The sequence below is a fragment of the Malania oleifera genome, chromosome 5, assembly GCF_029873635.1.
Source record: "Malania oleifera isolate guangnan ecotype guangnan chromosome 5, ASM2987363v1, whole genome shotgun sequence".
Classification (NCBI taxonomy): domain Eukaryota; kingdom Viridiplantae; phylum Streptophyta; class Magnoliopsida; order Santalales; family Ximeniaceae; genus Malania; species Malania oleifera.
Genome location: NC_080421.1, coordinates 109,207,230 through 109,219,870, shown reverse-complemented (window position 1 = coordinate 109,219,870; position 12,641 = coordinate 109,207,230). Strand labels below are relative to the sequence as shown.

Here is a 12,641-nt window from a genome sequence, read left to right as displayed (position 1 = left end):
TTACTCCTGTTCTAGGGATTATAAGGAGAAATCAGGGGTGCGAGCCACAGAGGGGGGGGGGTTAGGGTTTCTAAGAACCCTCAGTGAAGACCAATTACAGAGATTAGGGTACAGGATGAAGAGGATATAACAAGGAGAAGTAGGAATAGGAAGCTAAGGTTTTGAGGAGATGAGATATTGCAGAGAGAAAGATTAAAAGAGAACTTGAGAGAGTCAAGGGAGGGTGGACAAAAACCCTGGGGTTTCTATTCGAGGAGTTGCAAAGGGGATGAATAGGGAATGAAGAGAAGAGAAGAAAGAAAGAGAGAGAGTTTACGAAAAGAGTAAAAAATAAGAAAATTGGTTTTTTTTTAACTTAAATATGTCAAGCTCTGGCACCCTAGGATCATGACACATAGAATATTTCATCTCCACACGATCAAAGTCGCACACAGTTGAATCCTGGCTATTCACTTTTTGTTTCTGTTGAGCGTTGAGATTAAGCCACGTTGGATGTCTGAAGCTGCTCCATCTCCTATCGTTGGATCCCTGCGGTAGATCAACAGCTAGTGTTGCTCCGTGTCAGGAGCAATAATTGTGGCTAGTACTCCAGGTGCGCGTACCTATCTCCTCTGTGTCTCGGGTGACACGTGTTACCATTTGTCCCCCTGTTCCATTAATACTAAGATGCATCTTTTCTCCCAGCCATTGGATCTAGCACCCTATCGACGATTGAGATCTCTTCATGTCAGCAGCAATAAGGAGGTCTGCTACTCCACTCACCACGTGGCCACTTCTCAGCCCTCAAGTTCACACCCCTCACAGATGCTCGGGATGTTGCCATGTAGCTAATCCTGGCCCACAGGCGTCCCCCAACGAATAGCTGCCACGCATCCTGGTCCTGACCCGAACCTTAAACCAGTCTCTTTCGGACTAGTCAAAGCTTGATCGGTCTTCCCCCTTGAGTCGGTCTCACCTGGTTCTTTTCATTTTGATTATTTTATTTGTTTTGAATTCCAAATAATTCATTTTTAAATCATAAAAAAAACTCAGGAAAATTACCAAAAATCTAGAAAATTGGGGAAATTTTCTAAAAATATTTTAAGATAGTTTTCTTTGTTTAAAATAATTCTTGTGTTAAAAAGTCACATAAAATACCAAGAAATTCACGTAAATATTTTTGCAAACCAGATTTGTATTTACACTTAGAAAAATCACAAAAATTCAGGAAATTTAGGAAAAAAAAAACTAAAAATAGTTTTTGCTTAATTGCTTTCATAAATAATATTTTGGAGATTAAAATTGCTTTCATACTTGGAAAAATCACATAAAAAATTAGAAAAATCATAGAAAAATAGGAAAAAATATTTTTGAGTTAGAGAATTCATCTTCACAAGTTTTTCATCTCCAAATAATTCAAACCTCCCGAAGTACTATTTTCATACTTATAAAAAGCCCCACGAAATTCAAAATACCCGAGAGAGAATTTTGTACCATATTTTCCCGATTTTTCGATTCCAATGATTTAAAAGGGAGGCATAAGCTCTTCGGAGTACAATATGCCCCAGTTCTGAGGGAATACTTATATAGTATTTTATTTTGTGCATATCTTTACATTTTTTGAAAGGGAGTAAGATAAGAAGGCTTACTGGGTTTACTTTGGGATAATTTTTGATTAATTAGGCACCGTTTGTAAGAACGGGTGCGTAGGAAGTGCTAATATCTTTCCCTCGTGTAACTGAACTCTCAAGCCCGACTCTGATAGCGTAGACCGATTCTATCCTTAATCGGGTAGTAATCAAGTATTCTAACCACACTTCAAAAGGTTACTGTGACTCCATACACTTTGTTTTCCTGAAAATCACATTTTCAAAATCCACCCACTTCACTTCATTTCATCTTCAGTCGTACCAAGTTTGCGTCCTGGAATGTCGCGACAAATTTGACTTGAAAGGTATAAATATGTTTAATTTCTATTACAAAAGGTACTTCAATCATTTTAACACGCCAATACAATTAGCCTAGTCTACTTTAAATAGACCCTATACTTCTCTCTCTCTCTCTCTCTCTCTCTTTGAACTCTCTAAACTCTTCTCCCATTTATCTCCTTTTCCCCTCTTCTATTCTAAGTTCGCTCACCTCTCTTACTTTCTCCCTCTATTCTACGATATTTTCAAATTTCTGGTATTCCTTTTCTACCATCCCTATTACACAAGGTATCCCTATTAAAGAAGGCAGCATCCTATCACCTCTAATAAGGTAAGCATAACTAGTGCATTATCACCAACTCACCATCCCTCTTTTCTATGATATGTTCAAATTTCTGGTATTCCTTTTCTACCATCCCTATTACACAAGGTATCCCTATTAAAGAAGGCAGCAACATCCTATCACCCCTAATAAGGTAAGCATAACTAGTGCATTACCACCAACTCACCATCTCCACAACTAATCACAAATTCCCACACTATTTAAAATATGTTTGCACCCAATGCATAATACTAATCAAGTACTATTCATTGGACGAGTATATAAGGTGTGCTGATATCTGTTGCAGGCTAAGACTGTAGATACCTTGGGCCTAAGATTTAGCTTACAAACTTGATCAATAGTATTTAGGTGATATAACGACATTTAGGATAGAACAAATTAGTGATAACTCCATTGTACATTTTAAAACCCACAATCTCATCCTACTCACTTGGTTTCCATTTGAGTTTAAGCGATTGGGATAGTCTTGGTCAAAGTGCATCAACAATGTTTTTAATTATAAAAATATGTTTTTATGTCATTAAATCCTTATATTACTATTAGAGTTGCAAACAAATCTAGCTACTTACAAGTGACTCGGTAGCTCGATTTAGTAAGAGTCCATTCAAGGTCATTCATTAGATAGATGAGCAATTTTCAAGTTTAAGTTTGAGGTTCATTTAAAAATTGAGCTTGACTTGAATATAAGCGAACTCGACGTGTTTTTGCTCTTGAACAAAGTCGATTATATGCTTAGTTGGGTTCATTTAATAAGCTCAAACAAACTCATTTAAGTGAGCCAAACTGCATTCAATTGATTGTAATAAACTTATTTAGCCAAGAAGTAGAACCGTAGAAGTTGTCTAGGTGTGAGTTTTTTAAGCCCAAAGTTTATAACCTTGATTCATTGATAGGGTCAAGACATACATATGGCCAATAGACCAGTTTGGTGAGACAAAAGAGTCATAAGATTGTATTAATAATAGTCTTTCTTCACATTTTACCTGAAAAATCCTTACACTAGTTTGGATCAAGGATTTTGTTCAGAAAAAGGAAAAGAATTGAAATAATAAGGAAATTCATTTTTCATTATATTTTTTGTCACGCCCCGAATCCCGAAATGGGACCTAGGGGTGAAAATGTAATCTAACCTGTCTCTGTATCAAACAAATCACCACAGATACAGTATAAAGGATGAGGGTCTGATCCCATGGGGTTCTTAGGCACCCTAAACACATCCAAACACAATCATATACGCAGCGAAAAAAGGTCATATATATATATATATATATATATATATATATATATATATATATATGCAGTACCATACCAGAGTCTATACAAGAGCAGAACATGGCTCTAAAAAAACGTACAAACTGGGTGTCCAAATACAACTCAAAATGGCAATCCAACAAAACTACACTCTTAGCACTTACCCAAGCGCTAACGCCGTACACCGGCCACTACACTCCCTACACCAGGACGTTAGTTCCGGTTACCTGAAGGACTTGTAAAAATGTACGTATAGTAGGGGTGAGACACCTCTCAGTAAGGAAGAACACATGTTATATCGGTGTGTGGCATTTGAGTGTTATCATGATACAACATACACGCAGTTAAATGCATTCCAGTACTAATTTACACAGTGCATACACGCAACACATACGGCGGCCATTTATACGCAGCCCCGTCACAATACATACACACGATCAGTAATCCTCAGTGTCGTCACACTCTTCGGCCCGAAGCCGGCCCGTGACATACGGCGTTGGCCCGTAGCCAACCTGCGAACACGGCACCATCGGCACATGGCTAGTTCCCGACTCCCATGGCATTGTACCGGCGCTAAACTGGTTGATCCACACCTTTCGGCCTGATCTGCCGGAATAGGCTCACACCCTCGAATATAGAGCCAGACACTTTTGCCTACATGGCAGGCGATAACACGCACTCGGATATAAAGCTAGACACTCTCAGTACCTGGGACAATTTCAGAACTACGTTCCTACTAGCATTTCAACATATCACACACACACATGCATGCTCATATAACCAAACAAACCACACTCATTTGGTAATCTAAATTATGGTTTTCCAAAAAATACAATTTAAATAAAGTCAAGGCATGGTCATCCCAATATCACAGTATAAATCACACATATACTCGGTTTTCAACAAAACCCGGGATTCAGCCCGTCGCCCCCTTTTTCCCAAAATTATAATAATGAAAAACTCATAGTTTTCCCCGTTAGATCCCCCCTAAATGAGTAGTCAAAACACACACAGGACCGTGGACCACAGTTCCACCTAGTCTGATTTCAAAAATAACCAATATAAACATAATTCCCCTTACTTTAACCTCATAAGCAAATCCGAAACTCCAAGGTCCCTAAATAGCGAACCGAATTTCAAAACCTACAAATCACAGTACAGAATATGTTCACAAGACAGTTATCTACAAATATACCGAATCAGAATTGAAAACCGAGCCTTACCTCGATTTTACGCCGAAACTCAAAAATCTCTGAAATGAGATTCCGATCCGTAGAAGTTTTAGAGAATCCTTCCACGATCCTCGTGGTAGCTTCCGTTTTCCGATTCCGTCAACGATCGGCGAAAAATTCTAGAGAAAAGGAGTAGGGAGAGGTTTAGAGAGAGAGAGAGATAAAAATCTAAGTTTGCTTAGTTAGGAAGAAATGAGAATTTCCTTTTATAACCCTTTGACCCGGAAAATTTCTAATTTTGCCCCTCTCTTAATATTTAAATCCATTTTTCATATTTCAAGTTCTTACATTTTTTCTTTATATAAAGTACCATTTAAAATAAAAAACTATTCTAATATGATTAAAAATTAAGAAAAAGTAAATATTATGGATGTTTAAAATATAAATTTTGTTTATTAATTTGATATATATTTTTATTTTCATATCACTTGTGTTAATAATCAAAAAAATAAAAAATAAAATCATAATATTTTCTAAGTTCCAAATAGACCATAAAAGTTCCCTCATGTCACAATATTTTTTAAGTAATTCTATCGCTCAACTCAATAACGAACTCATTTAATTTTTTATATTTTATAAATAAACAGGCTTTGTAAATAAACAAGGTTGATGCTCGATTCAACTTGACTCAATAAGCTCGTTTGCATTCCTCAATAAGGACTCACCAATCTCACTTTGGATAATCTGCCTCTGGCTTTTTAGCCAAAAAGAAAGGTAACTGTGGAATTGAAATGCCAAGATGCAAGTCCTCGCGGCCTGGGGCTCCCCTCCCTTTCTTCCCGACTCCCCGCGACAATCAAATTCCAAACAACAATTTCCGCCCAAACTCCACTGCAGCATGGAAAAGCAGAGCCAAACAGGTCTGAGAAGCACTTGGCCATCCATCTCCCTCGCCCTCTTCTCATCAGGCTTCATCTTGGGTCCTCTCCTCGATGGAATCCATTCAAGGGTTAATCTCGTCTTCTACCAAAATGGATCAATCGAGGTCGGCCCACTTCACACAAATATCTGGGTATGTTCAAATTTTCCTCTTGCTCTCTGAATTTTAATCTGGGCATGTTCAAATTTTCCTATGTTCTGTGTTTTTTAATCTGGGTATGTTCAAATTTTCCTGTGCTCTCTGAATTGTTTTCTTCTTAATTCCTCTCTCTCTCTCTCTCTCTCTCTAAGTGTATATGCTTGGTGAGTGTTTGGTAGGTTCCTCCTTTGCTTGGATTGTTTTACTGCAGTGTTGGGTTGCTGCAACTCTTCCTGGATGAGAAGTTCTTCCCTATGGAGGTTTCAGGGGGGAGAGCCGGGAAAGCAGTGGTTTCGCTCATGTAAGTATGAACAAATGCGTTTACGATTCAAAATTTATTTTATTCACTGTTAACTGTCAAATCTTGACTCGTAATAGCTAAAAATTTGTATCATCCTATTGGGGCATGATATTTAAAATTTATACTGAAGAAATTTTAACACTTTAATAAAATTATATTAAATTTTGTTTAAATTCATATAAATTCAAATCCAAAATTCAAATCTAAAATTTAAATTTATGTTCTCAAACATCTTTTATATGTTATTTAATAAAATTTAATATAAATATATATTATAATTTGCTCAACTAAACATAACTCAAAATCTAAAGTTTAAAATCGGTGCACACAGCACAAGAACTCAAGAATTATGAACTCTAAACAGATCATACATCTATATATAGTGATAAAGCGTGTATTGAACCTCTTATACTGACATTTTCTTCTTTGTTTATAACCCAGAGTTCTGGTGTTATTTATTGAATTGAGTGCCGAGATGTACAAAGCTGGGGTAGCAGACAATGTAGAAGCCTACATACTATTTGCAGTGGCAGAGTTCATATGGTTTGTCCTGGACAGGACATGGCAGGGGTTCGCCCTAGCTTGCATTGTAGGAGTTTGCTGTCCGCTGGCTGAAATTCCCATAATGAAGTACGCTAAGGACCTTCCTAGCCCTAATGCAGCATATCATTTGACTATAAAAACTTTACATGGCGGTTGATCATTCTGATGCTCATGTTCAGGTTTTTTCACCTTTGGTACTATCCAGGATCAAACATTGAAATCTTCGGTGAGGTAATACCATTAACACGTGAGATTTTTGAGAAACCAGTTATGCCCAGAAAACATTTCATTGTTTTCATTTTTTTTTTTTTCCAGTAATTTGGATACTCTCAACTCGACTCAATTCTACTCTCAATTCTACTCTGAGTATTTTAATGTGTGAGTCAAATTAAGGCTTGAATTGAGTTTTGAGCTTAATCGAATTTTTAAATTTTATTTTTATCATATAATATATATCTTACAAATATATTTAATAATATATATACATTATATATTTACATATGTATTTAATATTAATTTATACTTGAGTTAAGCTTAATCAAGTCGAGCTCAAATTTTGTAAACTTCTAGTCGAGTTGAGTTTGAATTTAACAATTATGAAATCAATCAAATTCGAGTCGAGTTCGAATAATATACTGTGTCGAACTCGACTCGACTCGAATACACCCATACACACAATTCCTTGAATCAAATGCCTAAAAGATGTAAGTTGAGAAGGCCATCAGTTCAGACTAAACAGAGATAAGATCATCATAACGAGAGCAGTACCTAAAATCATCAGTACTCACTTGGTCGTGTGTTTTTTTGTTTCCACTAGCATCAGTAAGAAGCAAAATCTACTGAAGCCTTCCATTTTTCAGGAATTTTGAAACTCCTGTCTTGTGTGTGCAGGGATTAATCACTTGGACAACCTGTTGCTATTTTGTTTACACTCCATTCTTGATCAATTTCTCGCGTTGGCTAAAATCGTTCATCATCAATGCTGGTGCAAAGAAGAAATCTGCATAAACAAGTCTTTGATGTACATATTGTTGAACTAAACAAATCAAATTCTCCTGATCTGTAATGGTTCATACAGTACTCTTGGGCACTACAAACAACAAAGCATGAATTTAGGGTTACAACGCCAAAGAATGTGCAAACTTACGCAACTGCTTTATGCTTGTATATACACTTTCTGCATGTTTAAATAATCAATACAAGCAAACTATCATCATGTCAGCCTCTCTGGGTTTCTAATATCGACCATCAAGAACCAAAATAGCTAGCCAGTGAACACAACATTCACAATGTCTGGGAACTTCTCCTTAATGGCAGCTTTAATTCCTGATCCAATTGTCTGGGGCCCCATGTAATTTACAAGGCAATCCCCGCCCTCAATGGATACTACTTCCACGCTTCCGCCATAGTTCTTAATGGCAGGTCTCAGTATGTCGAGATGGCCATTCACTGCCTGAAATTGCAAATCATCTTGATTTGTTAAACTAATTAAACAAAACTCAACCCCATTTAATTATGGATCATATCATATATGAACAAATTTACCTCAACAGTTGTCTCACTTATATGGTCATCATATACTTGGCGAATATCCTTGACCGCATCTCCAAATTTTTCCTTTATCACCCGTTCAATTCCCATCTTCATGGTGGTTGTTGAGCTAGGACAGCTCCCACATGCTCCTGTTTATCCATTGAATGCCAGCAAATTAGCAGTTTGGTCAATTTAGATAGCATGTTTGTAGTGTTACATATAACTGAAGTACATCAAATCAAAAAGTACTTTTTCCCTTCTTTTTTTTTTGTGGAAAATCATCAATTTTTTTCCTTTGAGAAGTGCGGGAAACAAATACAGATTATCAAAGGCTTTGAGCACGATGGATAATGTGGAAGCCTGACACATATATTTATCAGACCAACAAGGGAAACCTACAATGAAGAAGACAAGGAATACTAAAACACAGAATCAACAAAAAAGCTCATAAAAGCCTCCCAACCATGGTTTATGCCTTGCATATTCAAATTAAGGATTTCAGTATCCTATTAGTTCTTCATCAGGACACATATTACAGGAAGAGGTTTGCAGACTCAGAATCAATCTTTTTGGGATCTGTCCCAATACTTTTCAACACTAATCGCATTCTGAAGCTTCTTCAAGTGCTCCTAAACTAGGAAATTGTCAATAATCCACTGTTCATCGTACACTAATGGCCTGTCAACCCCAGTTTACTTGAATATTTAGTTACATGGAAGCTCATTGGAGGATTGCCTTTTGTTGTGCTAAATAGAGCTGAGTAGACAAGTTCAAAAGCTATATAAGTTATAAACTAATAAACTTGTTCATCTACATTATGATTCAATACCAAATCTTAAAGCTATATACAAGACATAATTCATCAAGTTAACACCTTCTATAAGACATAAAACTTGCAATGATCTAGAGTCCTTGCATGATCTAAGGCATAAAGCTTGCAACAATGGAAATGCTCTTCTTATGTTTTCTGTTATAGATTTTTTTTAACACACATTTCTGAAAACTAGGCAAATAAAATACAGTTCGGAAGATGGTATTACTCAAAAACATGAGTTAAAATTTCATTTTGGATGGACAAAACACAGAAACTTCTCATAAATACTTCTCACTATTTTGACTATTTACAAACCATATATAGGTCAAAATATTATATCCTATTGCAAAAACTACACCAAACATCTTATATACAGTAACAGTAGTTCAATGGTAACTAAAAGGCTGAGACTTGTGTGTACATTACCTATTTCCAATGGTAGACCAAGTAAAATCACCAATTAGGGTAAGATCTGAGAAGTTAAGGTAGCATCATTTTTCAATAAGTTGATTGGAGGCCATTATCATGGTCTCAGATTTGCAGTATAGTTATGCATTTGCATCTCTTTAACCCACAGAGCCAACTCATTCACATTCACCACAAACATCAAAGAAGGCATTGACATTTCAGTAGGCAATTCAGCTTGCTCACTGAAATGGGCACACCGTCCTTTTAGGTAAGTGGACAAAAAAGAACATGCCAATACCAGTTTAATTAAGCCTTTAACCACACATTGAAGTTTGAAATGCTTAATGAGCTAACATGGTTGACTAGTTCATTTAACAAAATTATAAGCACCAAGAAGAAGCCATAGAACAGAGGAAAAGAACTTTGGTACAACAAAATAAAAAATAAAGTAGACATTCAGGGTTTGTAGTAAGTAATAACTAATGTGAAAAACTTGAACTTAAAAAGTCATATAATGAAACTAATGTTGTGTTTGGGAGAATAGATTTCAGGCATTGGGTTTGGATTTGTGAAGATTTGGACAAAGCTCAATTTGATTTTGAACTACATTTATTCGAAATCCACACAAAATCCAAGACCTCTTCTACACATAAGGTAAAGGAAAGGGAAATTGAACAAAGATTAAGGCTCCATTTAGCCAACAATCCAACAATGATAAGGGCTTCTTTGGTATCGCTATCAACTGTGAAAATGAAGCCAAAAATGAAATTTTAAAACTTAAAACTAGATCTGGTAACCTATTTGGTTATACCCCCAAAATTGAAATAAATTACTCAATAATTATTCTGCATGATAATTATGTTTCAAAACTAACTATTTACTACTCCAGAAAATCCTATTATACAAAAAGGTTGAAATAATGGTCAAAATAGTTTTTGGATAATTTTCCTTATTTTATCAAAATTTTAGAGGGATTTTTTTTTTATTTCATTTTAAAATCAGATGACATTTTTAGTTTTTCTTTTTTTTTTTTCTTTTTTTTTTCTTCATTAAAAAAGTTGTGCATAGTCTACACAATGATTTGATCCACAGAAATGAACTAGGGTGATAAAAGATCAGTTGCCACAATATCGAAAACCCAGAAAATATAATTTATAGATGGGACAATCCGAAAACTATCAACACAAATTTACTGCATTGCAACTAAACAGAAATAGGAAACAATAATTTTTTTTGGATATAATAGGAATCATGAATAATACTAAACAGTCCCTCAAGAATTTTGCACAAAAATGAATAGGGGTGGCAGATACAAATGTAATGACTCGTTTGATATTCAAAATACCAACATCATCAATCTCACTCTAATCAACATGATCAAGTCAGACTAATCCAGAGCCTAGACTGAAAGCCCTATGACCAGAACGAAATTTCAAAACCAAGCAACTTGAAATGCTATGTGAACAGGATTTCAAGGGTAATTCTGCATAATCTAGTTTTACCCATTTAATTCCCAGGAATAGTTATATTAATTGGTCAGCAATGCGGGGCAGATTAACTACAAGTGCAAAGCAGAGAAGTAGGGGCAAATCTCCGCTGATAATAGATGTTTATTCTATAACCTGCATATGAGACTGGGGAGACATCTTCTTCAACAGTCAGTTCTCAAAGCACATCTATTTTCAATTTCTTCAAAGAGCAGGCCTTAGAAATATGCTTCTTGGTGTTTGGCCATTAGCATGACGAACTGATTTGGGGTTTGCAAGACCTAGAGAAGAATTTGAATGTTACTATGAAGGCTGTATTTGAAGCTTAGATAACATGAAGAAAAAGTAAAGGAAAATGTAAAGAAATTGAACTTTTTTGGTTTGGTTATCAAGAAATAATAATAATAATAATAATAATAATAATAATAATAATAATAATAATAATAATGTGTAGAATCCGATGAATAATAAAAAAAAAAAACTTTACATGCAATTAGCCTTCAATTTTTATTAATTTCTAATCATATTTGGATGAGTTAATGAATTTTAATTCCTAATAGTGTTAGAGAATACAATGAGAAAAAAAATTTATTTTCTTTTCTTTTCCTTTCGTTCTTCACTTCACAAAATCCTTAAGTGGAGGGTGAAGCTTCCTTGACATGTCAAAAGCTTCCTGGAAACTTTGAAGATGAAAATTCAATAACTCACAAAACATGGGATTGAACCCAATACAAAAACGAATTAAATACCAACGGGGAAAACCTTAATCTTCACTCCAAACAACCTGAGCTCATAAGTCGAAGCAAACACACAACACTGAATTTCTACTTCAAATAAATCTAATTCAGAAACCCACAAGAAAAAAATATCCTCTAATTCAAGACTCCTCAATTTCTAATAAATCAGAAAAATCAAGCATGCAATCAGAATCCAAAGAATCAGCAACAGAGAAAAAACCTTGGAGTTTAAGAGATATGACACCGTCTTCAACAGAAACAACATCGACGTTCCCACCATCGGAGATCAAGTAAGGACGAACGTCGTCGAGAACCAAGTCCACGTTACGGGGCGTGAGGTCAAATTTCTGGGCGGAGTAAAGTCCCGGGGACCCTCCGGCTGGTGCGCCCGCGCCGGAGGCTCTGATGACCGATCCGAGGAACGGCCTTCTCCGAGAATTTGAAAATGGTATGGTTTGTCTGAGAGAAACGAGAGGTATGCAGCGTAACGAATTGGTTAGGGTTTTCGGAAGGGACGATGATGGGTTTTTGTACAGCAACCCACTTGCTGTTATCGACTCCATCTTCTTCTTTCTTCTTCTTCTTCTTCTTCTTCCCAGGGCGGTAGAGCAGCTCCAAGGTGCAACCGTGCAGGTATTCCCCCGTGCGTAGCGGTCACATAAAATTGGTGATTTTGGGGGAGAAGGGAGAACACTCTGCATTCCATTTGTCATCTTAAAAAAAAAATGTTAAATAATAAAATGTTAAATAATAAATAATACATAAAAAGTTATCCTTTTTTTTGCGTGTCATGAAATTCTATCATATAATTCTTTATTGGATGTTTAAATTTTAGTTATCAAAACAAAATTTTAAATATAAACTTTAGTACGATAATTAAAAATATATATTTCTGTTGTTGGTTTTCAATTGTTTGTCAAAAAATTAAAAATTGGATTTTGTGGTTTTCAGTTATTTTGAAAACCTGTTGTTAAAAATTATAATGTTTAAAAAAAAATTTGGATTAAATTGTTCAATTTATACACTTTTAATTAAAATTAAAGTTAAATAATCATATGAATTTAAAT

The 12,641-nt window shown here is 35.5% G+C and overlaps 2 protein-coding genes across 2 annotated transcripts; one reads left to right on the top strand and one right to left on the bottom strand.

Moving 5' to 3' along the window:
* Nucleotides 1-5,255: 5,255 nt before the first annotated feature.
* LOC131154816 (uncharacterized) lies at nt 5,256-7,726 on the top strand. The gene is made up of 5 exons (XM_058107582.1): nt 5,256-5,745; nt 5,931-6,052; nt 6,494-6,682; nt 6,775-6,826; nt 7,487-7,726. Exons 1-5 carry the CDS (start codon nt 5,473-5,475, stop codon nt 7,601-7,603), a joined length of 753 nt encoding a protein of 250 aa, XP_057963565.1. The 5' UTR covers nt 5,256-5,472; the 3' UTR covers nt 7,604-7,726.
* Nucleotides 7,627-12,316, bottom strand: LOC131154815 (nifU-like protein 1, chloroplastic). The gene is made up of 3 exons (XM_058107581.1): nt 11,795-12,316; nt 8,141-8,277; nt 7,627-8,048 (listed from the first exon to the last, which is right to left on the bottom strand). Exons 1-3 carry the CDS (start codon nt 12,285-12,287, stop codon nt 7,860-7,862), a joined length of 819 nt encoding a protein of 272 aa, XP_057963564.1. The 5' UTR covers nt 12,288-12,316; the 3' UTR covers nt 7,627-7,859.
* Between the last annotated feature and the right edge of the window lie 325 nt (nt 12,317-12,641).